The sequence below is a fragment of the Engystomops pustulosus genome, chromosome 2 (genome assembly GCF_040894005.1).
Source record: "Engystomops pustulosus chromosome 2, aEngPut4.maternal, whole genome shotgun sequence".
Classification (NCBI taxonomy): domain Eukaryota; kingdom Metazoa; phylum Chordata; class Amphibia; order Anura; family Leptodactylidae; genus Engystomops; species Engystomops pustulosus.
In genome coordinates this window covers 146,421,785-146,448,461 of record NC_092412.1, presented here as the reverse complement: position 1 = coordinate 146,448,461, position 26,677 = coordinate 146,421,785, and the positions used below count along the sequence as shown (strand labels likewise).

General features: G+C 37.0%; 1 protein-coding gene across 1 annotated transcript in view; it reads right to left on the bottom strand.

Moving 5' to 3' along the window:
- The window catches only part of GRIK3 (glutamate ionotropic receptor kainate type subunit 3), a 337,694-nt gene that overhangs the window by 90,010 nt on the left and 221,007 nt on the right, over nucleotides 1-26,677 (bottom strand). Inside the window, exons 8-10 of the mRNA XM_072136786.1 lie at nucleotides 20,750-20,857; nucleotides 11,111-11,224; nucleotides 7,276-7,479 (exon numbers count right to left, since the gene is read on the bottom strand). Coding sequence (XP_071992887.1) covers nucleotides 7,276-7,479; nucleotides 11,111-11,224; nucleotides 20,750-20,857 — 426 coding nt within the window. The remainder of the gene's footprint in view (nucleotides 1-7,275; nucleotides 7,480-11,110; nucleotides 11,225-20,749; nucleotides 20,858-26,677) is intronic.

Here is a 26,677-nt window from a genome sequence, read left to right as displayed (position 1 = left end):
GAGTATTCCTTTTTAAGAGACCACAAGTAGGTCATATTTTTAAAGGCAGTCAGGTTACCCTTAAAACTTGTTTCCTTATTTGGAATAATTGATACGTGAAGAAATTCACATATCAATTCCCATTGATGAAGGTCCAAATCCTGGGACCACAATCAATCAAGAGAACAAACCATCAGCAATCCAAAGATAAACATGCAAACTTGGTACAACCCCTTTAAGAACAAAATCCAGTACCAGATAACATTCTTTTGCATCTCAGTGAGTTGATGCACGAGGACAAAGGCTTAAATTGTTTTAAAAAATCCACAGAGAATTGTGCTGGATTGTTGTACGCTATCCATGAGGACATGGGCTCCACAACTGTAACATCAGCCTATAGAAGTGAATGCTAGCTGTAGAAAATATGACTAGCATACATCCTCTTTTCCACATTGTGAGCACATAGCCTTACACTGTGGTCCCAATTACAATTTACTTTTGTTTGCTACTCTCTTTGGGTCTTTGGTGATGCGAAATGTATATAGTTTTTCCATATAATAAAAATATATATTTTTTAAACTTTTAATACTTGGATGACCAAAACTTTGTATCAGCCATTTTGGTTGGAAAAGGTTGATGTTTACAATACTTTTTTGAGAACTGTGCAACTTTTTGATCACTGTGTATTCAAAATCTAAACATGATGACTAAGTGATGAAAATGTCTTGGACATGTGGGACTTTTCCCAGTTCACAGCATTGTGGGCTATTTAAGGGTGCCCACACAGCAACCCGTTGGTTAGATCAGGAAGCCGGAGCCTCCTGATATATTCGGGCACTGGAGAGTGCCAGATTACATCATATATGATAAATAACCCACAATGTACGTATGTTTTGATTTCATTTATTTATTTTTATATGCATTCTTTTATTTTTTTCATATTGTTTTGTTACAACATTTTTATTATTTCAAGAGGTGCCTGGATTCCTTTTTTAAAAGAAAAAATAGCTATATGCATACAACATTTACAATTCTCTCTGGTCAAGTAATGTTTTATTAATAAAGAATAGGATTACAGCAATGACAATGGTTTGGAGCCAGTAACTACTCTGAAGCTCAATCAGTGTCCCTTAATCTCTTATTATACCTATAAAACTTTCAATTTTCGCCTCTGCCTCTCTCCCTCTACCTGCTCCTCCTCCTACATTTTTGCTGTCAGCCCCAATCTGCGGCTGCTGTCTCTCAACAGCGAAGCTGGTAATTCGAAAGTCTCAGTTGATCATGACTCCCGCAGAACAATCTGTAATGTGTATTAACAACTGCGTTGTGTAGTCATCCATCTTCATAGAATAAGGGCTTTTCAGTAAAGTACTAAGCTGACCAACCAAGGATAGGGAAGACCTGTCTAGAGACTGATTAATAAAGGTCTGTACAGTTTAAAGAAAAGTTAGATAAATGGGACAAAATCGTTGGCTTGTACATCAAGACCAGAATCAGTTATTTTCATTTGTCTCATACTGCACATGTATGAGTAACAAGAAGCAAACAGTCTTTTGGTTCTTTTACATGGACAGATGAATTTCCTGTAACCAGATTTGATTAATGATATAGGAAGTCAATTGGTACTTGTTTACTTTCATTTTCACTTGCCAATCATTAAGATCATGTGTGAGCATGTAGCCTGCATTCTATACCCTACTTCATACATAAAGATAGACCCAAGATATTGTGACAGTGCCTGTTATTGGACTATAAATATGACACATGTTTAGAATGCCCCATCAATTTCACATTACTTATTTAGTTGGCCTAGTAGAAACATTATATTATTAAATTTCTTAATACGTGCGTTTGTTGTGCTAATGGAAAACATCACAGGGCATCTGAGGGGGCCAGTTAGGTAATTAGGGTAATTTTACATTAATATTGGAAATTTGGCTTTCCATTAAAATTTATGGAAAGGATTAAAAGTTCACGATGCAGTGATATTATATCATGGCAGTATTGATTTGAATGATGATTTTCTCTTCTTAAACAATTTATTGAAATATAGGCAAGTATTTAACCAACGGTTAAACTTGCCAAAGCCTTGAGCATAAATTACAGCTTGAATGATGTCTCATGCTGTTCATAAGCTGAGTGATTGTCTGCTTAAACATGGGATCCTCCTTTTCATGAAGGGCAACCCTCAGATCTGTGAGATTCTAGGATACAGGAAAATGATTTTGGAGGCCACTCCATTCTTTAGTAGATGCTTCCTAATGACTCAACCTTGATGAGCAGGTGAATTGTCATCTGTAAAGATGAAATTAGGCCTATGTTGTTCATGGAGAGGCAAAATAACTATATTATTGATATTATTTAAGAAGTATGGGCTTGCCATTGTACAATTCACAAAGTGTAGGCCTGATTGTGGGTGTTTATAGTTGGGCTATCCAAACCTGGACCCATCATCTTGGTTTTACCATGTCAAAATGTGAACAACATGATGACGAGGGCTGTTTAAATATCAATTCTTATTGAACCAGTAAATGTATTAGACACATTTTTGATCTAATACCTGTTTTGAATCTTGCTGTTTAGCCCTAAACGAACAGGCTAGTTTTGGTTTTTGCATTTTCAGTTTTCACCCACACCTTCAAAAATCCATAACTTTTTTTATTTTCCCATGTACTGAGCTGTGTGAGAGCTTGTTTTCTGCATAACAAATTGTACTTCATAGTGACAGTATTTAATATTCCATGTCACGTGCTGTGAAGCGGGAAAAAAATTGAATCTATACTGGAGGGCAATTGCAGAGTCTCTGAAGTTTTAAAATAAATCCATTGTTTTGGAAACTACACCCCTAAAGGACTTTAAGAAGCGTTAGACTGAACTTTTTCTACAGATGCCTCCAATAAATGAATGCACAATCACTTTTTTCTACAAAGACTACCTTATTGTCCAATAAGTCATGCCCACCTGATGTGTACAGTCATCTCTCAAGCTATTGTGCAGAGTTTTCAGAGTTGAGGAACACCCCATAGGTCACGCTTATTTTATATCTAGAAATAAGACAAGGGATCAGGAGTGAAATACCAACATGTATAGTTTAGGCATAGCTTTTGATCCTGTGAAATAACCTGTATGTAGGTGTATGGTATGTTGTTAGAAGTCATTTCCCAAAATATAGTACTATTTCAGAAATGTGTTAATAGGTTCTTCTTAACTTATTTTAGCAAAGTTGTTTTTTTATTTCTCATAGCCTCACCATTCTGGAAGGAACAATAAGTAAAGCTAATTTTGCCACAAACCTACAGTATACTGATCAGGTTTTCTACTGTCAAGTCCGCAATGTCAGGATGTCTGCTACTATGAAAGAATGAAAACATTTGGACTGTAGGAGATGAAAAGTCCCCTTTAGTTTAAAGTAGTAAAGAATTTTGTAATTTCCATTCAATTGCATGCAGCTTTTTTTTTTTTTTTACACCATTCATTTATCACAACTGTAATGTGATCATGTTAAATAGGGTTTGTTCATACAGGTAGATTCTTACAGTTTCTGTATCAGAATTCTCAGAGTGGCTTCTTGCTGCAGTGTTCTGAGCTTGTGAACCACACCTGCTTAAGGCCGTGAATGACGGCTTGCTTTGTAGAGTGTGTTAGGTGTCAGGTGTGGTTTAAATGATGGACAGCAGAATCAGCAGCTGGGGAAAAGTCCAGTAACTGCACATATACCTACTCCTCACTCCACTAAAGGACTGGTTATACTGGTCTGCTAATATGTATTGTACTACTTTGTCTATTGTGCTTGTGCTTTGTAATCTGACCCTTACTGCATTCTTGACTATTCATTGTTTCATGATTCTGTACCTTTGTACCTTGGTTAGGTTAGGGCCTGTACCATGTTCTCTGTCTTAATAATCATTTTGTATAAAAGAACTTTGCCACAGAGGTTTTGCATCACTAAATCAATGGGGGAGATTAATCAGAAGTGTCTAAGAGCAGAACTGTTCTAGTTGCCCATGGCAGTCCAGCTTTCATTTTCCCACAACTGTTTATAAAACTAAAGCTGAACTCTGATTGGTTTCCATGGGCAACTAGAACAATTTTACCTCAGATACTTCTGACAATGTGTCTATATCATAAACATGTTAAAAAAACATGTGAAAAGGCTGAAAAGCTATGAGCAGTCCATGAAATACTTTCCATATATTGCCCATATTTCCTATACTGATGAGTCATATACAAGGCTCTTAGAACCATAACCACTAACAATGCCTACTCCAACCGCACCACAACTTTGCTTGTATAAGATAATAGTCCTACAGGGAGGCAGTAGCTTACAGCTTCAAAAATCATGCTCTGAGTCTCTGCCTCAGTGTTTAGTCCAGAAAATATAGTCCACATACGGGTGGAATTGCATGGATGGAACACAGTAGTCTGCAACCACACCACATATAATGTACAAATTTACTTGCAGTCCCAAGTAAAATCTTTGATTAATAATGAATCATAGGGGCAGATTTATTTACCTAGTCCTGTTGCAATCCTACGGTGCGTTGTCTGACGAGGATTCGGGTCGGCCGCGATTCACTGAGGTCGTGCGCCCGAGTTCCTGTATCCCTCGCTTATGCACCGAGGTCTGCCTGAGTTCACCTGTTACTTCCCGGTGCTTGTAAGTGTGTGTCTTGCGACACATTTCTAAATCTTAAATCCTGTGCGTTGTCTGAACCCGTCGGGTTGTGCAACGGAACGACCCCCCCCCAATTTCTGTAGTGTGCAAGCCGGCGCCGATGCGGCAAAATCCGATTGCGTGCGCCAAAATCTCAGGGTAATTTGGTGCAAAACGGAAATCGCTGGGAAACCCGACTAAAATGCACTCAGCGGGCCGTTAGTAAATACCCCATAGTGATGCATAGATGTGCCTAGGAAAACTTTGAAACTGCTACCCGTAATGTATTCATTGTATTATTCATTGTTATCATAGTAAAAAAAAATGTACAGGATTTTATACCACTGCAATGGGCTTTTTGTGAATCAAGTAAGGTTAACATAACCTTGCCTTTATAAGTCTTTAGTGATCATTGCTTTCTAAGTGCTTCTTTACATAGAGGAAACATACACTGAATAAAAATAACATTGTAGTTATATGGCCTTGTGCGGTTCATTGAACCAGTTTGTGCTTTTTGAGCTATGTGTATCTGTTAACAGACACTCTTACAGAAGTTCTCCGCAATGTATGGAAACAAATGAAATACGAAGTTGAGTGCTCATGTATCTGCCAGTAGAAGCTTGTGTTATTTGTTATGTAGATGGTTTTATCATACAAAAGCAGCATGCATGTGCTGTCACTTGTGTACCACAGCTTCCAATTCAGAGGTGAGAGACAGCCATGTGGACAGTGCCTCACACCTCTTAATGCTGCGAGGTAACATGGGCTGCACAGATGTCTGGAAACTGTAGAAAACACTGACCTCCCGTGTAGTTCACATGGGAAAAGATATAAAAGCGAGCAAGGAAATCGAAAGGTAAATAATAGCCACTTGTGCTTTTCCATAATTATAGTTCTCTTCCGCACTCCATCAAAGTGATATAGACCTTTAAAAAAGATCCCCACTTTTGCTGCATACAGTAATAGAACAATTATTCCCATCCTCCGAGTTCACCTTTGTCTAAAAAATCACTGCTCCATGGCCCTCTGTGGCCCTATGAGATGTAAAAAATGGTGGAATCACTCCAGAGGGCCTACCTAATGTGATAGAGGTTGACTGCAGAAAGTGTCTTTAAGTCCCCAAACTCTAATGTTATCAGTGTAATTAAAGAGACATTAAATAACTCAGAAAATTGGAGTGTCTGGGCTGACCAATCAAAGCTTGATTAGCAGGAGAGCTTGTTGCCATGGAGACCTGTTTTCATAATGCTAATAATGATGGCTCTCGGTAAAGCAGAGGACATTGCATCCATTAAAATGACACTTACTAGTTTAACCAATGAAATTTTCTGAAATTTCTCAGTAACCTTTTCTCCCTTGAAAACGAAATCAGTGATTGCATGTGAAACAGTAGGAGTAATTTTCGAATGGTTATTTCATGTCAGATGAGAATTCTTGAAGCGGCTAAATACAGGGCATTTAACCCTTAGCATGCTCTGTTACTGGATCTCCTGAATGGTAAATATTTTAGTATGAATATAATTATGCCTTACACAAATTAAAAGTATTCACACAGCTGTACGAATAAGCATATAAAACACTTTATTTTTCAGGAAGTTATTTTAATATTTAGAAGGTTCTTTTTGTGCTGAAAAAGGAATTTAACATATAACACTAACTGCGCTGATGAGGTTAGTCACTATTTTTTTAGGTTACATACATGCAGCTATAACTCATAATAAAATATCCACAGAGAAAACAATGAAATGCTGTTAATATATCATTATACTATTGCTGTAAAAAATTTTTATTGTCCGATACCACTAAAAAATGTAAAGTTAATGAGAGGTTAAGCTAATGATGTTGATGATCCCATAACAATGACCCTTGCCAATAGATGGTATGGATAAAGCAACACATAAACAATGTAAGCTGATGCTGTAAAATGTTAAAGCACAATGAGTTGACAGAATTTCATGAGAATTTCTGGACAACGTCAGTGCCAGAGGTCTAGTAATGTGCCCACAAAAAGTAATTATTAATATCGACCAAAGTGATTCAAAGAGGAAGGGACCACAGATAAAACAGTACTTGGTTCTTGAGGGTAAATTTATGTGTTTGGGGAGTGAGAAAGGATAGAAAGATGTTCGATTCACAAATATATCAAGCCCTTGTTCATCCTTGACCACCCCATCCCTGACCACCCCAACCACCGTCACCATCCCTGATAAAGGCACTGTGATGAACATAGAGTAGAATGCAGGCCTGTAAAGTTTGCAGGATGCTCTGCAACTTTTACTTTGACATGTATCACCTACCAATAGATAATAGTTGTGTTGGCAGAGGAATTATGTGGGTGAAATGCATTCAAGGTATTGACTCGGCCTACAGATTGTTCCGGTCTTAATGCAATTGCAATGTCCTGAACATTCTTCATTCAGACCTAGTGTTTTCAACTTACAGAACTGAAAATACATTAGTATGGTCTCACCATTCTTCCTATCTGAATTCTAAAAGTCACTTGTGTGCTTAGATCACCATGCAAAGGGTTGGATCTTGGAGAAGCTCTTTAGTTAGCTGAAAAGCGGGACTAGGCATACTAAATGAGGCAGAAAGCTTAACATAATACTAAGTATATTAAGATTTTCAGAGTAATCACTTACATGGTCAATGAGCTCCTTGACAAGGCCATTCCATTGTCCTTTTTCATCTTGAGATCCATATCTGCCATCTTCAACTAAACGTATATCATATTCAAATCCTAGGATTTCTGAAATCTTCTTTAAAAGATCAATGCAAAAGCCTTCAAAGCGGTCCTTACCAAAAAGTGGTGTATCCGACTTTTTAAACATAACGTACGGCTCTTCCTGTTAAAAAAAAAAGGCAAAAAACAATATTGAAACATTGTTTAATTGTTTTCAGGAGCAGCATGGCCCTCGAATTTTGAGGTATATATGGTAAAGTTTTAAGAATACATAGTTTCTAGTATTTAACTTGTTTGGCACCATGTATAAAGGTTTGTTGGCAACTAATATTTTGCTGGATTAAAAATTACATTTTGTTTCAATTCACACTTTGCCTGGGCTTTCCATTGCTCTCACCTTCTGTTCCCCAAAAGTGTAATAGATCTTTCATTACCTTCCGATACACATGCGTTATTAATAGCAGAAAACAGGACAAGGGCTTCTTCACTATTTTTTTCAGCTGGAATAAAATATCTGAATAATACATTCAGATGAAATATTAAATGGCAGGTGTGAACTTAACCTAATTTAAATATAATTCTTAATAATGAAAAAAATGTAAAACCTAACATTATAGTTTTATGATCTGCTTCCTTGCTTTTGTTATTAACAAATGCTAATGACTTGCAATATTGTTACTGTTTTGTGACTAAGCTATAACGATGGCAATGGATAAATATCACAGATTCACACTAGTTACAGAAGATAAAAGGATATAACAGAAAGAAAGGAAAAATGGTTTAGTACAAAAGAAATCACACAAGCAGAAGAAGAGGTTCATTTGTTGAAGCACAGAAAGTAGAAAATTAAAGTTAGCTGTACTGTAATTTTTCAATAGAAATTACTTTTCTTATAATCAAAGGTATTAACTGAAGGTCTCGGACCCTAATTTGAAATCAGTATTCATCAGACCTCCAACAATGATGTGTTTTAAATAGTATTTCAGAGGAGGTAAATATGTTTTTTCCCATCGATCACAAGTACAACCACACACAATAGTTGTGTGTGTATGGTCCAGGTATATTTACTCTTCTCATTATTTTACAACAACTTGTCTATTGGAAAAAGAAGAAACCTTCCAAGACTGGCTTTGGTAAAGGAGATACAACTTCAAAAACTGGTAGAACTGGTCCTGTACTTTTCCTATGACTATTCAGACAAGCACTAATTTTACCCTGCTAGTTAAGTGATTGCTCTGCAGCATTCATCCTCAGTTCTAATATTCCCAGATATTTCTTATTTTTTCCCTACTCCCATAAAATCAGGAGAGTTGGGTAATAGGTGATGAATTTTCATAGACAGGTGGCTTTCTATTATCAGCTTCTATTGCTGTGGTCAAATATTTAAACAATTCCTTTTCAAGATATACCTATTCTAATATTGAATACTAAAACATTTTTTAATATTTAAAGGAAATCTCCCACTTTATTTGATGCATTATGTACCAAACACACCCTAAGAATATTGTAGCTACTCTGATGCTGAATCATATATTGTTTAATCCATGAGCTAAGGGGTTTTGATGAAAAAAAAATTATACAATTATGATATTGAAGCTCTGTCACTTCTGTGCTGGGGCTCGGCGCTTCTACTCTCACATTAAGTATGCAATGCTCTGGATGTTATCTAATCGCTGTGATGTGCCTGATGGGCAGAAGTAATTAATTGCTACACCATTCCCCAGCTTGTTGTGTATGAGTGATCCAGCTCAGGTTGATTCACCCTGCATGGACAGTTCAAGAAGCTCTGTGTAACATGCAGGCCGAAGGCAATCCAGCTTTCCCAAGATCCTGAATGTTATAATTGTTTTTTCGGCAAAAGCCACTCAGCTCAGGGAATAAACAAGATATGATCCTGCATAAGTGTAGCTACAGAAATAACAAGGTATGTTTGCTTCATAATGCATCAAATCAAATGGTAGATTTCCTTTAATAATTTAAAATGTTTTATGAAATTCTAGTTCATTTTACTGAACATATCCTTTAAAAGGAAACCTTTTACCAGGACTCCTATTTTTGGCTCCACCATGTTCCCACAGAGAATAGTTGCTAAAGAGTTTTTGTAGTAAAAATGGCATTTACTGAAAAAAGATGACTTAGATCAAACTTTGCCTGTACTGTATGAAGAAACTAGTCTCTTGTTCCCTGGGCATGGCTAGGAACGGTGCCCGCACCCTCGGAAAACCTCTTTGTCATGGATACAGAGACTGGGCAGCTGGCTCCACTTCATCTGCGTTTGTCCGGCCGCAAATTCAGACAGATGCTTATTGCACAGGCACAAGAATTGCCTGATATAGTCAGCAAAAAGAGACTGCAGGTATGTGTGATGTCCGCAGGGGGGAAGTGAGATGGGATGGAGCTATGCAGGAGATGGGAGTTCTTTTTTATTTAAAAGGACGGGTGACGGAGTTGTTTCCTGAGGAAGAGGGAAGGAAACCACACCCAGGAAAAAAGGAACTTGCCTCTGCATAAAGTACAGGTAAAGTTTGATCTAAGCTATCTCTTTTTCAGTAAATGCTATTTTTACTATAAAAAATCTTTGGCAAAGTATGGACTATCCTCTGTGGGGACATAGGGGAACCAAAAATAGGGCTCCTGGTGACAGGTTTCTTTTAAGCCATAAGTATAAGCATTCCGACCTCTGTTTATTCCAACTCAATATTATGCCTCATTTTTAATTAATGGCAACAAAGGAAATACAATAATTGTGTTTTTCCTACTTTGTTCATTAAAACTTAGGCCACTTGTTTTTTTTTTTTTTACTTATAGTAGTAACATTGTAAAGGTCATTGCTTCTCCGACACAGAACAGGGACATTCTGTTTTTACATAAAATGTGTTTTACACATCTGTGTACACCCTGCCCTCTTGTAGGAGAAATAAAAAATGTATTTATAGTAATGTATTTATAAAATGCAAATATGCAATTATTAGAGAGCCAACAGCTTTTATAAATCATAAGCAGCTATTAATTTTCTGCTGTCATGGAATAGCAATATGCATATTTTAATAGCTGTTACTGTTAAAATCCTGTAATGTACATTTCATTTTACATCTTCGTTGTGATAATTTTTTAACTGCATGAAGCTTTTTCCTGCAGCCTCTTTCCGTATTTACTACTATAAATGGACAGACATTGCATTCAAAAGCATCAACTTCTTTTCTAAATCGATTCTGTGGCTAGAGGTGCCCTCGATATGGAATATTGTGAGCTGTGAAATTGCTGTGGGAGAGGTGTTATTGCTGCATGGGTCATATATCTATCCTTGAATAAGTCATATTAATATTAGCATCGAGAAAAAGGCAAAATAAAATGGGAAGTCATTCATGTAGAAATTCATTCCGTAGCTTTTCCATATGATTAAATCCCATCACAATCAAGGCATCCTATTTTGCAGGGTTTACAACATTAATGAACGAAACATCCTTAACTTGATAAAAAGATAACATGAGAATACATTTTCTGACAGAAACTTAGATCTAGTATAATAGAAAAATGAATGTTATAAGTAAAGAAAGGCTAAATTACAGAAAAATTGGTCCAGAACACATGATCTTGGGAACATAAACAGGCATGAAGTAGTCTAGAGCTCAGTATCTATAAGTCTATTTTTTAGACATGAGTAAATTCTAATCTATATTGATTTCATAAACTAAGACTCAGTCTGCTACATAACAAATCCTAAATTAATTAGATTCTACAATCTCTATTTGTTGTTGCCAAGATAAAATCAACAAAGGGTTAAAAGATCTTACCAGCACTGTGGTGACAATAAGTGTACGGTTTGTCAATGATTCGCTAATATTTGGTCCTCTTCCTTTAGCAACCTCAGTGATGTTTAACCCATCAGTGGGATTCCATGTTCCCACCTGAAAAGTATAACAATCATACACGTATATTATAAATGTTTCATGCAATATCTTATCAAAGGAAACACTTCTCAAAAAATACTAATCATCTGATCAATGTAGCTTAATAATGCCACTGCTAAAAGTTCTCATTGGAGTTAGGGGGAAGATAGTTCCATACATTGATGTCTACCCTTGTCATCATAACTGTGTCTTCTAGCCTGTAAGAAGATGATAACATTTTCTAGAACAGAAAATATCCAAGAAAACTAGAAATGAGTGGGTCATCCCTGGTCAATCATAACCATGATTAGTTGCAAATGTTGAGTCTGCTCATCTCTAATGAAAACCAGTACAGTCACTATAGATGGTGCTCTAAAAAGAGTAGTTGCCCATAGAATTAAAGATATAGCACAAGTGCGTCTAGTGTGTTATGTGAATATGGTTACATTGACACATATAACTCATGCATAGTCAATTTTTTGTTGGAGATTAGTCAACACGTACAGTTTATGCATCAACATTTGGTGATCTATTGCTATGACAGCCTGAAGGCTCCTGGAAGCTACCATAGCTGTTACAGCATGGTATTAGCATAAACAGATGCCCTGTTTTGTCAATACACTGCAATAAAGTTACAATTATAATTTATAATAAAATGCATCAGTGATCAGACTGCATATAGTTCAAACACACTAAGGGGGGGGTGCAAAAAAAGTAAGAAAAAAATAAAATTTGAAAAAAAAATTGCCAAAAGATCTTACTGTTCCCAAACAATGAAAACATAAGTTTGTCTTGCAAAAAATGATACTTTACCTCTATACACTAAAATATAAAAAACATAGTGATGTCACAAAATGGCTACACAGCTATTTTTTTTAAGAAACATTTTTTAAAGGTATAAAATAATACCAAATATAAATGTGGTATCCCTATGATCATACTGAACCAAAGACTAAAGGGATGCAAAAACAATGGCGCAAGAATTGCAATTGGAATTTATGCTGCAGATAACATGAATATCCTTAGATTACGTGCAGATTATTTTTTTCTTTTAACAATGTTATAGTAATCCATAAAACATTATAGAGGGTTGTGGCCAAACACATTCATTTTCGCTTAAGGTAAATGTCCAAAAGCTATTCCAGCATTTTGAAGACGATCAATTATACTCCGTTTATAAAGTATCCAACTGATCCTGCTAATGCATATAGGAGAACTATTAGTTAATGCCCAATCTTTCTCCTCATATCAAATAAAAAATACAGAAACTGCAGCAGCCAGTGCTGAGGATGCCTGAGTGTATAAATCAGTCTTCTGGATCCGTGTAGGTGTCACCTGCAGGGTTTATAGCGCTCTTTTGTTTACATTATTTGACATTTATCAGTGAGCGCTTCAGTGCTTTTTGTAGCATGTTTCCATGTCACATGGGTTAAAGTAGTCTCCGTGGAAGCAGATCCAGTTTATTATAGGATTACCTATTGACTGAAGGATGCAGCTGCACATCCTTGTTATGGATACTGCTAAAGCTCATGTTGACTCAACAAACAGATTATGAGAACAGCATGGCTTGGGAAAACAGCAACCAATGTATTATATCAATTACCATAAATTGTGTTAGGCTGTACAGTAAAGGGTAACTTTGTTAGCTATTATCCAAGGTTTGTTTCTGACCTATTTGGGGTTTTATTGTTTCACAATTTTTTTTATACAAATGGACAAATATATCCCAAGGTAAATTATATCTTATTTAAATATTTTCTTATTTCCACCCACTATTTTCCCAGAGTTTTAAATCGCATGTTAAAAACTACCACATTTGGAATTCATCCTATATATTTTTTTTAAAGAATAGTAAGGTGCATGTTTAAGAGTAAACTGAAAATCTGCTTAGTTTTTAAAGAAATATACTGCAAAGTGCCCCTTAGCTTCTACATTTCTATAGAAAATGTGTAATGGTGGCTAGGTGATATGGGACAACCATGAAGATAGTCCCTCCCAAGGTCGAAGTGCAGACACAAAACAAGACTCACAAACAACACAGAAAGTGAGGTCAAAGCATATACAGTACAATGGGATAGTCTAAGGTACAATAGCCATGATCAGAAAACCAGAATGGACAGTCGTATAATTTTAGCATTGCAAAACACAGAGCTAAGTTAGAGTATAACCAGCAAAATACTGAGCATGAATGCAGCATAAATAGGCATTGATGGAGACTCAGCTGCAGAGCTCTGTCAATCACAGCAGTTAACTACTGTTGAACCACAGTAGATCTGCAGGGGGGGGGGGGGGTTGGGTTGTGGTGCAATGGTTAAACACAGCCAGGAACATTAAAAACAGTTCAGACACAGCTGTGACTTTTAACTCTTTCTGTTCTCTCCCTGCCTGTAGTATGCTATTAGCAGTATTTTCAAAGATCAAGCTCAAAGTGAAGGGGTTAATCCTCACTTCTCAGAGCTGTTTAACTAGACATGGAGAGATTAGATGTAAGCTCATGGAGCCTCCATAAACACAGGATGGAGTATGCACCCCTATGGAAGGTAGTAGGTTATTTTTATTCAAACAGAGCAGTATTTGTTAATGAAGTATATTAGAGAAATGTTAACTACAATATTAAACATTTTATTCAATGACAGTTACACTTTAAAGTCACACCTCCCACTGCTGGACCCCCACAATTACAATCAGCAGAGAAGGGCACCATATATGCTCTTTAGATGCCCTAGATAGGCCCATTATAGTCAATTTAACACATGATGAGTCATCCTGCATTGCATACAATACCAGAAGACTTCTGGAACAGGAAGAGCCAACTGACAGCTTAGGGTTAGCTTAAAGAAAAATCCATCTGTGTTTCAAGTATCTTCAAAACAAAGCTCTCTTGAATCATAATGTAAATGTGTTACTTCAGACACTAAAGAAGTGTAATATGTGATATGTGGTATGTGGCACCAAAGACAACTAATAGCAAATATAAAGTTAAACTACAATTTAAGCAAACTTATGGTCAGTTTCTCCCATTATCATTAACGGTAAGCTTCTGCTTATTTGTTCAAGAGACTGTTTAATTGCCCTGTACATAATTTGTAATTATAATATATTTACACTGTGTTTGCGATGTTATTATGAGCAAAGTACTAACTGTAACAAAGAAGCCCAAATGTACGTGTGGAAGAACTGAGTGCCTGTGCTCATGGATGAACTGCTCTGGATGTAATTCCTTTAAAAACGCATTTTATTAGGTATGCAACACGTTTCGGCTTGGGAATTGAGCCTTCGTCAGGCATAAATCATACAGTGCATATATGTATGCATGTACTGTATGTTTTATGCCTGACAAAGACTCGATTCCTGAGCCAAAAGGCGTCCTCTGAGTGATTTGGAACAGACGGTCGCGAGGAAGGAGGAGCCGGCAGCCACTAAGGATACATTTACACAAAGCGCTAATTTCGATCGCTACAAGGTGAGCACACTAATTATACTTTGATTCACTTTCATTTGTACCTGGCCTACTACACTAGGATAGCGCTGTTGTCTCCCTTTTCTCTCTCTCCCCCGACATTCACTCCCATCTCGAGGAACAACAGTCTCGAGGGGATCCTATAGAGGGGTTCCAAACTTTCCCGAAAGTACTAACTGTGTACTTTAGACTGGTATACGGTACCCAGTGGCACCTGCAAACAGTCATGCTTATATTATATTAGGATGTTCAAATCATGCTAGTACTGATGACATTAAGTCACAAATTATATGTTACAGTGGCCATAATTTACATAACTTTCTGAATAACAGAAATGATAATATGTTATGTAAATGTACTGTTTTAAAGTGAATTGAATCATTCTAACAGTATGTCTATTTTAGGTAAAGAGGAGGGTGCCTTAGTGCTAGCTAGTGGGAAAGTTGGATTGGTTAAGGTACAAACCATGATTTATGATGCTATAATCAAGAAGAGAATCAGTGACAGCTGCCCTAATAAGATGAGGACTTTAGGGACATCTTTTGCAGAAAGGTTAGCCATGCATGCAAAACCAAGAAAATACAATTCTTTTGCTTTTTGTCTCTACAGATACTGCACATTTCATTAAAAGTGAGCAGCATCAAGAAAAATCAATGGCAAATGACTTCTTGCTTATGGGCCCGAGGAGAGCACAGAAATCTGTAGACATGAAGCATCATGGGAGATCAGGCTCTTCAGTGTAAAAAGACTTCTCCGTCACAAGCTCTCGATAAATCAGTTCTCCAAAATGTAAGATGCATACCTGCTTCTCAGAGAGCTCAGGTCCATTGCTCACATGCTGTGAAGCCACAACTTTAATCTGCAGTTTCACATGAAAGACTTGAAGTAAATACTAGGAAGTGACTTTGTGGCTGGGAAGATAAGCACTTTATAAAGAAAAAAGTTCTAGTAACTTGACTTTGCTTTCCAAGTACTGATTCAAGTAGTTTCAGCCTGGTTCATTTTAATTAATTTCTGGTAAATGGGAGATGGAAAATGTCACATACATTTAAAAAAAAAAAAAACATTGCTTGGGCATCTATTAGAATTAGTAGTCCCATAAATTCATAATTTAGATGAGATTGGCCATGCATGACATAAAAGTCAAAAATATCTGCCAATTTAGTCAGGATGGGGTGAAAACAGTTTCACCAGCAAAGCTAGAATGCAGATGTTAGAGGGGAAAGGGATTGGGTGTGTTGAAATTCAACATGTTTCTACAAGATAAAAGCTGATGCCTGTGGAGTCACTATTTTTTCTTTCTATATTAAAATAAACCTGTGTTTTATATGGGTACTGAAGGGAAACCATTATGTAATTATGATATCCTACCAGTGTACAGCATAGTTACTAAAAGTTCCAAATTTGCTAAAATAAGCAGTGCCTAATTTTAAAAATTAGAATATTGATCAGTAACATTGAATGTTCTAGAAATTATTAAAAAATATTACATTGTTGTGAGCACTGGACATTGGGAATACAAAAGACCAATAAATCTGATCTCTTATGATTTCCATCACCTGTCTGTACAAAGGTTTTAAAACCCAGTTGTCACAGGGACAATAAAATATACCTGATCCAACTTACACACACATTTATCTTAAGAACAGACCTAAACAACTTATCTTGTACATAACCTGTGGATCTCCTCTACAGTATAAACAATCTGTACAGTATAAACAGCAGCTGTATGACCCTTTAAATATATGAAATAGTTCAGTGCAGCCAGAACCATAATATTCAGGAGAGTAAAGTCATTTTTTCTGTGAGCACTGCAAAGGCACACAAAATAAAGGCGGATTTCTGTTGACAAATATTGTAGGATAAGGATATGGAAGACAGGATTAATAGCAGTGTTTCTACTTTTGCAGATTACCTCAAGTTATATAATGAAGTACAGTCTATGGAGGATGTATATAAGTTGCAAAATGACTAAGACACAGTGTTTGAGAGTCCCTTGATGAGAAGTATCTGGATGCACATGTGGACCAAAGATTAACAGCATGTAATGTCAATAAACTGCATCTAAAGCCAGCAGGAACTCATCATATAATAAAAAATATGGATTCTTAGGAAATCAACCAGTGTAAAAAAAAAAAAAAAAAAAAAATGCAGATACTCACCCCATCTTCATCTTGGTCCCAGCAATGTCAAACTTGTAATTAGCCGACTGGAGTACCGGGGCTAATTATGCATGATATGATTACACTGAAACACACCTCTCTATCTCTGTATATATAATGGAATATATGAAAAACAATTATAAATATTTTGAAAAGTTGCTGTATTGTGACCCCATCAAAAAACTTGGGGACACTTTCTACTTCAGAAATAGCCAACGTCAGTAGTTGATTGCAGTAGAAAAAGATGAAAACTCCAAAAAAAGGCATAGATGCCTACTTATAGCAACATAACATTAATGGATATATTATAGTATAGATTTGTCTACTCACATCCCTTCCAATAAGGCCCCTTTCACATTTGTGTTTTTCACGCACGTTTTCTGCGCGTGCTTTTGACGTGCAGAACTTGCATTGCACTCTGACTTATTGTAACAAATGGGTAACAAATGGGTCTTTTCAGACTTGCATTTTTTTTCACGCACACACGCACGTTTTTTTTTAACGCGCGTTTAAATCTCGACATTCTCTACTTTTGCAAGTCAGGCGCGTGAAAAACGCACCATACAAGTCTATGGAGATGCATCAAAAACGCATTGTACTCTGAGACACTTGCAAGTGCAATCCAATGCAATGGGGCACATTTACTTACCCGGTCCAGTCGCGATCCAGCGGCGCGTTCTCTGCTCTGGATTCGGGTCCGGCCGGGATTTATGAATGTAGTTCTTCCGCCGTCCACCAGGTGGCGCTGCTGCGCTGAAAGTCATCTCATCGCGCCGGAATGCACCACCTCGGACCAGGTGAAGGTAAGCGCTCCCCGAGCGACACTTTTTCGGTTTTTAAATGCGGCGGGTTTTCCGAATACGTCGGGTTTTCGTTCGGCCACGCCCCCCGATTTCCGTCGCGCGCATGCCGGTGCCGATGCGCCACAATCCGATCGCGTGCGCCACAATCCCGGGGCAATTCAGGTACAATCGGCGCAAATCGGAAATATTCGGGTAACACGTCGGGAAAACGCGAATCGGGCCCTTAGTAAATGACCCCCAATGTGTTTTTCACGCATCAATTTCCATAGAAAAGATAGAGCTCAGTCCTGAGTCCATTTCACGCGCATTTTCTGCGCATGAAAAACGCATTGAAATTGCATTGAAAATGCGCATGAAAAACTGAGACACTGAACAAACTCTGACTGAAAACTGATTGAACTCTGATGCAAAATGTGCGTTTTTCACTGACCAAACCCTGATCGCACCCTGATCAGACTCTGACGTGATCTGCAATGCAAGTGTGGAAGGGGCCTTAGTCCTGCCCTTTGCCTTCCTTGGTTGTACTTTGCAAACATTTGTCTTTTTTCAACCATGCTATCATTACAATGTCGGTACCCAAATAATTAGCACTCATACAGCTAAGATGATAAAAAAAAACTATGAAAACATAAAAGTTAACAAATTTTAAAAAATTAGGTCAGCAACTACAAAAAATAAAAAATCATTGTGGAAATGCTGTTTATTTCTAATTTCCTCCTAAAAAGAAATAAAGTACATTCTCCTTATACATGGCCAGACAAAATTAATACGTTATGCCCTAAAATGTGACAATAAAATCACAAAGAAATAGTTTGGTTTGCTTGTGATTAAGAAGATTCTATTTTCTTGCGTTGGGAAATTTCAATTTTCTATATCACATCAGAGCGCTTTTCATATAAGCTGTTTTTGCTTTTGTCTGAAGTACAGTATTTGCCAGAAGTTTTGCTACACATTCATCTGGTAAAATCCTCTGACATCATGCATGGATGCAGTAGTATATGTTAGCTATTGACAGTATAATATGTAATACTATATGCTTTTTTTTATTGTGTCCCTCTGAAAATTTTAGGAAACTATATGGTAGAAAATACATTCTTCTTCAATGTATTTGTATGGAGTGGGGACTTTCTCAGCACATATACTGAATATGAAATAAAACAAAAAAGCAAACAGACTCTTAACTTTAGCTTCTTTCCACAAGGGTCTTCCTAGGTTTCATGTTGTGTAGAATTGCTAAGTAAGTAGCACTTCTCTGATGAAATTGGATGTTCTAAAAGAACTGTCACCACTGTACAGCAGATAATATTAACTGTACTGTCCTCCAATGACCACTGTGCCATATATGTCTACTAAAAAGAGCTTCAGGTAATTGCCTTTGGACTCTCTAGGCAATTTCTTATTTACTTCAATTTTCGGCAAACAGCATCACTATTCATAAAGAAGCTTGTTTAATTTTTCTCGGCTACATGATACCACTTTGCTAGAAGCTGCATACCAGTGGGAGCTCTACCATACAAGAATAGCATGCAATTTCAATCAGCAAGACTATTCCTAGCCCTCAATTGCTACAAAGAATAGTCACTTCCATCCAATCAACATGGAAATTAATTCAATAAACATTACTAACTTTTTCCCAAGGGGTTTCACACTCATATTTCCTTTCTATAAAAAGAACAATCACCCAAAAATGTCACCTGCATGGTTATTTTGAAAATATATCAATTAGAAACTTTGGTAATATAAAACACTTACATTTTTAGAATACAAGGTCAAAACATCCACATAAAACATGTTATAGTGAACAGGAATAATTTGACTTTCACTGGTAGATAATTTATGTTTTACACATTATCATCGTTCCCCTTTCCTTAAAACAGTCTTGCTTGAAAGTCAGTATACTTTACACTAAATGTTCGAGATAAGCAGGTCCAATATTTGCAACCTAAGCCAGTAAAAAGAACAGGGGTCTGTCAATCCCACCCTCCATCAAGTTCAGAAGTGGTACCTGGAAATCGCCCTTTATCCAGTGAGTGCAGGTATTGACTTAAAGGGGTATTCCAGGAATCGGCATAATTCATATTCGTAGTCGGTTTGTTGCAGTGCATCCAGAATGGTCAGTGTTTTGGAGAGGGCAGTTACACATCATTACTATGGTAACTGAGCAAGAAAACCTGTTACATCATCACTGGGAGCAGTGCATAAGAGGAAGGAGGAGTTACTGAGAAGTAAAGGATCATGGAACTTGCAGTTTCCAGTGGCAACCATCTTAGTGATAACTCCACCTACTTTAGAGAGGCCATATATTTTGTAAATCTTAAAATCAAACTATTTAAGCTTAGTTTTGTGACTAATGACATAGAGTATCGTTGTACTCATTTATTTATATCATCATGGGTTTTTGTGTCAGACGTTCATATTCCCGGAATACCCCTTTAACTGTTTGGTGCTATTAGTCATATTAGCAATAAGAACACAACCATTGGTGACTGCAGTTGGGTAGTGTGTTGATTTAGTAACAAAAACAATTTGAAGTAGTTTAATACACATGTCATATCAGATCAGTGACATGGATGTTCAGTGGTGAAAGCAGCACCCTTTATACAGACCAGTGGGGCCAAATGCACTCCTCATGTAGCCTATGTGCAGCTAAGCTCCTTTTAAGTAAATTGGGCTCAGCTGTAATACCAGGCCCTGTACAATGTATAGAAAGGGAAAAGACTGCAACACTCATCTGTACATTGTGGTCTCAAACAACTCTTTTCCATGAATGCTCTGTCACATCCCTATGTGATCAGAATTTTTTGTGAATAACTTCAATTTAAAGCCAAATGCACAGCATGTATTTGATGTCCCTTTGTTCCAGAAAATGTAATTAGTAGAAATGCACATGCTTGTAGTATACACCTGGCTAGGATTCTATCAGATCACAGAGCAGCAACACCATAGTAGCTGCACTTTGTAACACCTCTATTTTTAACAATGGAAAGCATTACATTACAAAATATTGGTATTTAGAAAGGTTTATGGGACAGGGCAGGTTACGTTTTTGCATGCAGATGACTATGGTGACACAAGGAAAGAACAAAACATACGTCATGTCAATAATCTGTGTCAGTACCTTCTCTAAGCCATCTTCCTTGAGACTGATGATATCAAGATCGAAATCTGTTCGAAGCCCGCTGGTTTTGTTGAACACAATTCGTCCGGTCAGCCCTTCCCACTGGGCCTGTAGATAAAGTAGGACATTTATGACAATTATAAAGACTCATAAATCATTACTCAGTGTTCTAGCACAATGCTAAAATGTAATTACTCTTTGCATGGTATTCCTTCCCCCACTTTCTTGTGCAAGTCCCTAAAGGCCTTGGTTAATTAATAATCATCTCATCATTGCTTTATCCATGAAACAAGCTATAAATTTCCATAAATCCTATTATAAACTTGCATATAGTTTTTGCTACTTTCATTGTCAGATAGAAATGAAGACGTACTGCAGACATTTCTATCACATAGCATACTGTGCTTCAGTATTGCACCTGTACACAGTTCACTAAAAATATGGCATCAACAATATTTTGTGATTTATAAAGATGTAGATACATTTACGTCTATGAAATTAGAACACCAGTGTAATAAATAAGGTTTAAGTGGTCCACATTTGTTGTAGGGTTGTGGAGGAAATTGGGAAAGAATAAATGCTACGTAATATACAAGCCATCTTATTTGATCATAGACTTTTTTGTTAACTTTTACAAATAATTTCTAGATGGGAAAAAATACACCTTTATTGGCTGTAGAGTACAATGTTTTATATGATATTGTAGAATGTGTAAGTGAAAGGAAACAACACTAAAGTATAAACAGATATCATACCAGTCACCCAAGGCTTTCCTAACATGCAAAGAACATAGCAAAGGACACTCAAAAAACTTGAGGGGAGAGTTGCTGTTCTAGTTGCTCATGGGAACCAATCAGAGCTCAACTTGCTTTTTATTAACTGCTGTGCTCTGATTGGTTGCCATGAGCAACTAGAACATTTTTGTTCTAAGATACTTCTGTATAAGTTCTGTATAAAACAATGAAAGTGCTTGTTTTATATTATAGTTTTCAGCAAAAGACAAAGGCATTACCTCCTTTACTCTTTAATGACACTGTACCTCCTATACACACATCTATACTGTCCAATCCTCCCTTTCAAGGTACCAAAAGAAGGCATTGTTTTCCATTTAACACCTTGGAAAATATATTTGCATACTTCCCAGAATCCACAAGTAGAGCAGCTAAGGCTTTAAGTTTCCACACGCCTATAAGGTGGCCTTAATTGGCAAACTCTCCTTAAGGAGAACTGTTACCTTCTGAAGTTAGCTTTTAATACATGATTACATAGGAAACTAACTTAATATTTGAGTGTCTGGCTGATGCAGCCTTGGGCACACTATGGTCACAGTGCTTGGTATTGGGACCAGAGGACTGGTCTGCAGCCTGGCAGGTCTCCAGCAGGTGTTGTGTGCAAGATAAATGAAGAAGGAGACTGATGGAATAAGTTTCTCCCTGTGGCAACCATTGAGGTGTATATGGGATCCCTGGATGATGAAGGATGGGGAGCCCGTGACTGTTCAAGGTGTCAGGCAGCAGGCCTGAGACACCTCTACTTCACATTGTTGAATACTGACTTCTGCAGCACAAGTGTTTGCTGTTCCCTGACTCTGACCAAGGACTAAGGACCAAGGACCATGTGCTCCCACCCACAAGGGATTATACTCCCCTAGTGAGGTGGCAGCACTCTCCAATCAGCTTTCAGATCGCTTTACAGTAAAGAAGACAGCAACAAAGGGAGTATTTGGGTTTAGCTAAATGGGCACATCAGAAGTGTGGCCATTTAGAGTAAAAATCTACATTTCAATGGGTACAACCCAGAGGTATATCTATAAAACTAGACAGTTACATGTAACTTCTGATAATAATTCTGATGAAGAGAATAGCATTGTAAAATCATATGGTATTAGACCTGTTGTTAGCAGCGAAAGGTACAGCAGTTGGATCTGAATGCTGTACTTACATACCCAATTTATATAATTTTATACACATAAAAAGGGTGTAAGAACCCCAAAATCTTACCTACAATACATTATATTTAAATTCTAGTAATTGGTTCAAGGGAGTAGGTCAGTGGTTCCTCCACCTTTTGTAATCTATCGGTATTATAGTGGTAGTTATTATCATTAACTTGTATATGTGCTTATTAAGACTCTGTCCAAAATGTGCATTTATGCATTACTTGTGTAAAGACATGAAAAAACAATATTGTTATAAGATGTTATGTGGCACCTTGGATTTTAGGTTACCATCTTGGATTTTAGCCGCCATGTTGAAATTAGCATGATATGGTCTAAACATTGCAAAATATTATTAAAGACTTTTATGATTATGATTATTGTTTAAGGACACTGTTATTGGAGTTATTGGGGCAGATTTACTTACCCGGTCCATTCGCAATCCAGCGGCGCGTTCTCTGCAGTGGATTCGCATCTTCCGGCGATTCACTAAGGCAGTTCCTCTGACGTCCAACAGGTGTCGCTGCTGTGCTGAATGCACTGGAGTTCACCAAGCCAAGTGAAGGTAAGCGTGTGTCCGGCTATACTTTTTTTTAAATGCAGCGTTTTTTCCGAATCCGTCGGGTTTTTTACGGCCACACCCCCCGATTTCCTTCACATGCATGCCGGCGCCGATGCGACACAATCCGATCGCGTGCGCCAAAATCCTGGGGCAATTCAGGGAAAATCCGTGCAAAACGGAAAAATCTGCGTTACCTGACGGAAAACGGTAATCGGGTCCTTAGTAAATGACCCCCATAGTGTTTGAATTAATAAAAACTAATTGCTATTAATTAACTCTGTGTTGTAGTGATTTTTTAGGATGGGAATCTGAACTAGCGCTCTAAATTTAGGGTTCAGACCAATCAGTAATGAGTGTTTTCTGACTCATTTATGTGCAAAACAACTGTGATTTTATTCATCGTGTATCTATGTGATCTTATTGACCATCAGAAAAAAAGTGGCCAAATCCTTTAATTACTCTTCTCAAAAGAAGTTGAATGTTCACATTAAAGCTTTTTATACCTATATTTGCATTGTCTGCGTTATTACTATGAAACTTTAATAACCGTAAGGGAAAAACAAAAAGGGGTAAAATTATATAACACTGCAACTCAATCTACAAGAACATTGTAAAGTAAAGTATTAGAAAGAAAGCAGTTAAATTGGGCATGTCAGAGAGTAAGAGATCAAAGAGGTGACTTGTAACAAAAGTGGTTATTGAGAAGTCTGTATCCGGAAATACATTTAGTTGAATAGTAAATAATTACTGGTAATTACTAAATTCTTTCCATTTACTATACCTTCTACTTAGCGCACAACATGGTAGTGCTCAGATAATTGCTGGTGTAATGCTACAATTTCCCACTGTAATTAATCCAGGACCATTTTGTAACTTGCCACTCTTTACATTTACTACATTCTAGCTAGCAACTATAGCTAGAATTACAACTTATGCTTTTTCTATACATATGAAAGTATAGAATTCTTATGCTAAGGAGGTTGTTTACAAGAGTTGCATAAAAAGTAGCAAAAAAACGTAAAAAGTTAAGGCACTGGAGTCAATTTTCACCAAAATTGCACCTAAACATAAAATCACAAAACATGAATTCAGTCCTATTGTGAAAACTTGCATATTTTAATTAATTTGGTGCTAGCAGAGTCAATGTCAAAGTGACTTTGCATTGTCCGGTGTTCATTTAGCAAAATGGAAAGTCACAAAACAGCAAATGAAACACAACTGAGCTAAAACAATGGCGCAAATACAATATATATATATATATATATATATATATATATATATATATATATATATATATATATCCAAGAATAGGCAGCACTCGGTTGTTCAGTACAAAAGTCATTTTATTCCTTTGCGACGTTTCGGTGGTGGCACCCACCTTTCTTTCCCCTGATCACCCAGTCACCCAGTTAGCTTTTGCAACTCCAAATATTTCCCAACTCCAGGTAATTCAGATATATAGGGCCTTATTCACACTCATAATCCCTTTAATTACATATTGGACTGCATACTTCTTCTCCTAGCTAAATTGCATGGCTCAACACTATTACCAATTGGCAGGAATAGGGCATTTCTTGTGCAATATTTGTATGTATGTTGACATAAGGGTTAGGTGAAATTCACACTACCCTTCCTTACCTCCATTCCTTACCTCTGTTAAAAATAAACTAAAGAATGGAGATTTAATTGAGTTTTAATGTATCAATTAAAAATCCCATTGACATTAATGTAAATTTGATGTCATCCATTGTGTTTCATTTAGGCAAGTATTCATTATCCATGCATTTTTTGGTTTGAGGCTGCAATACTTTTTTTTCGTTTAATTAAAAAAAAAAACATGGATAACGGATACCTGCCAAACAAAGCATAACAGATGACATGAAATGTAATTTTTTAAATGTATATGTTAAACCTCCATTAAACCTATTTACATTATGTTTGTAACTAATTGTAACCTTCCTGAGGCTTAGCAACTGTGGCTGGCACCCCACAGTTTCTAGATAGAACAAACCTATAAATATATACTCTGGGCCTCACTCTTAAGATAAGTTGTATAAGTTCTATGTTGATTGCTGTTGTGCTGCAGATGCAATAGACCCCGGCTCATCAGAGAAACATGCGAGGTGAGCTGTTAACTGGTCTACCCTAAGGTCCCTGCAAGCCCAGTACTGCCCCTGCCGTTACAACCAGCCCACTGAAAAAGTTCATAGCCAGCCTCTTAACTGCTGTTGTTCAGTGCCTGCTAATAAAAAAAAACCTGAGCTGTTCTAAGATCTCTGTTCTACTCTTTGTGTCTCTGGCCTGCCACTGCCATCATGGGCTTCTTATGTGACCCCTGCAAACTGTTGACCCCAGTGGGGATATTGATATGGAACCCCTAGATATTTAGATAGATTGTTAGATAGATAGCTAGATAGACTCAAAACCTTGTTCAGCTATAGCAAATACATACCTGAGTGAAGTTGGCCCCTCTACCTTGTTCAAATCAAACAAAATTGGTGTCAAGCATGTGTGCTACGTTTGTGCCACAATAGTTTTTAAGGTATGTTCAGGTATTTACATAGGTTAAGGTGTTTAGGATGAACTGGTAAAAAACAAACCTAGTGACACTTCCCTGGTTTGATCCGCAGGGGGAAACACATTGTAATTTGGAAGACATGAACTCTGATGACCTCTGGAAAAAAGTATGAAAATGATAGCGGCACAAACAAAAATGTTTGCTGCACAAATCAGCACAAACGTAGCACTAATGTTTGACACCAGTTTTTTTGATTCAGTTAATGTGGTGGGGCTGGTTGAACTTTTTACCTTAAATTTTTTGTTCATATGTTCAAAACAGCACAAACAAAAAATTTGAGCAGCACAAACCAGCACAAACGTAGCAGAATTGTTTGGCACCAGTTTTGCTTGATTTGGGCAATGTGGGGGGGCTGGTTGACCTGACGACCTCTGGAAATTTTCATTAATATCTTAAAAACATTTGACACTAATTTTGTTTGATTTGAACAAGTTGGGGGGGCCAACTTCACTCAGGTCAAAGACGTATCTCCAGGAACTGTTACTGTTTTTGTCTTTGCCTTCTACCACCTCCAAGAAGACTTCTAACATCCCAGATATATGTGTGTGTTACTACTTGCAATTGTTTATTGACCAACATAAATTGCAAACGTTGACAGGAATTTTAAACTCCTCAGACTTTTTAAAAGGTAAATGAAATGGCTCCCATATGTTTTGCAGTAAAACAGCATGACAGTATGGTCTTGTGCTTTGCTATGGCTGCCTATAAAAGTCCAAATTATTTTAATTACATTTACATTAAAGGATGGTCTATCTTATAAAGTAACACATGTTACACAAAAACATGTTTCTTATTCCTTGTAGAAAATTTGGAAAAAAATTAAAAGATTTCTATTAGCATGTATTTACATAA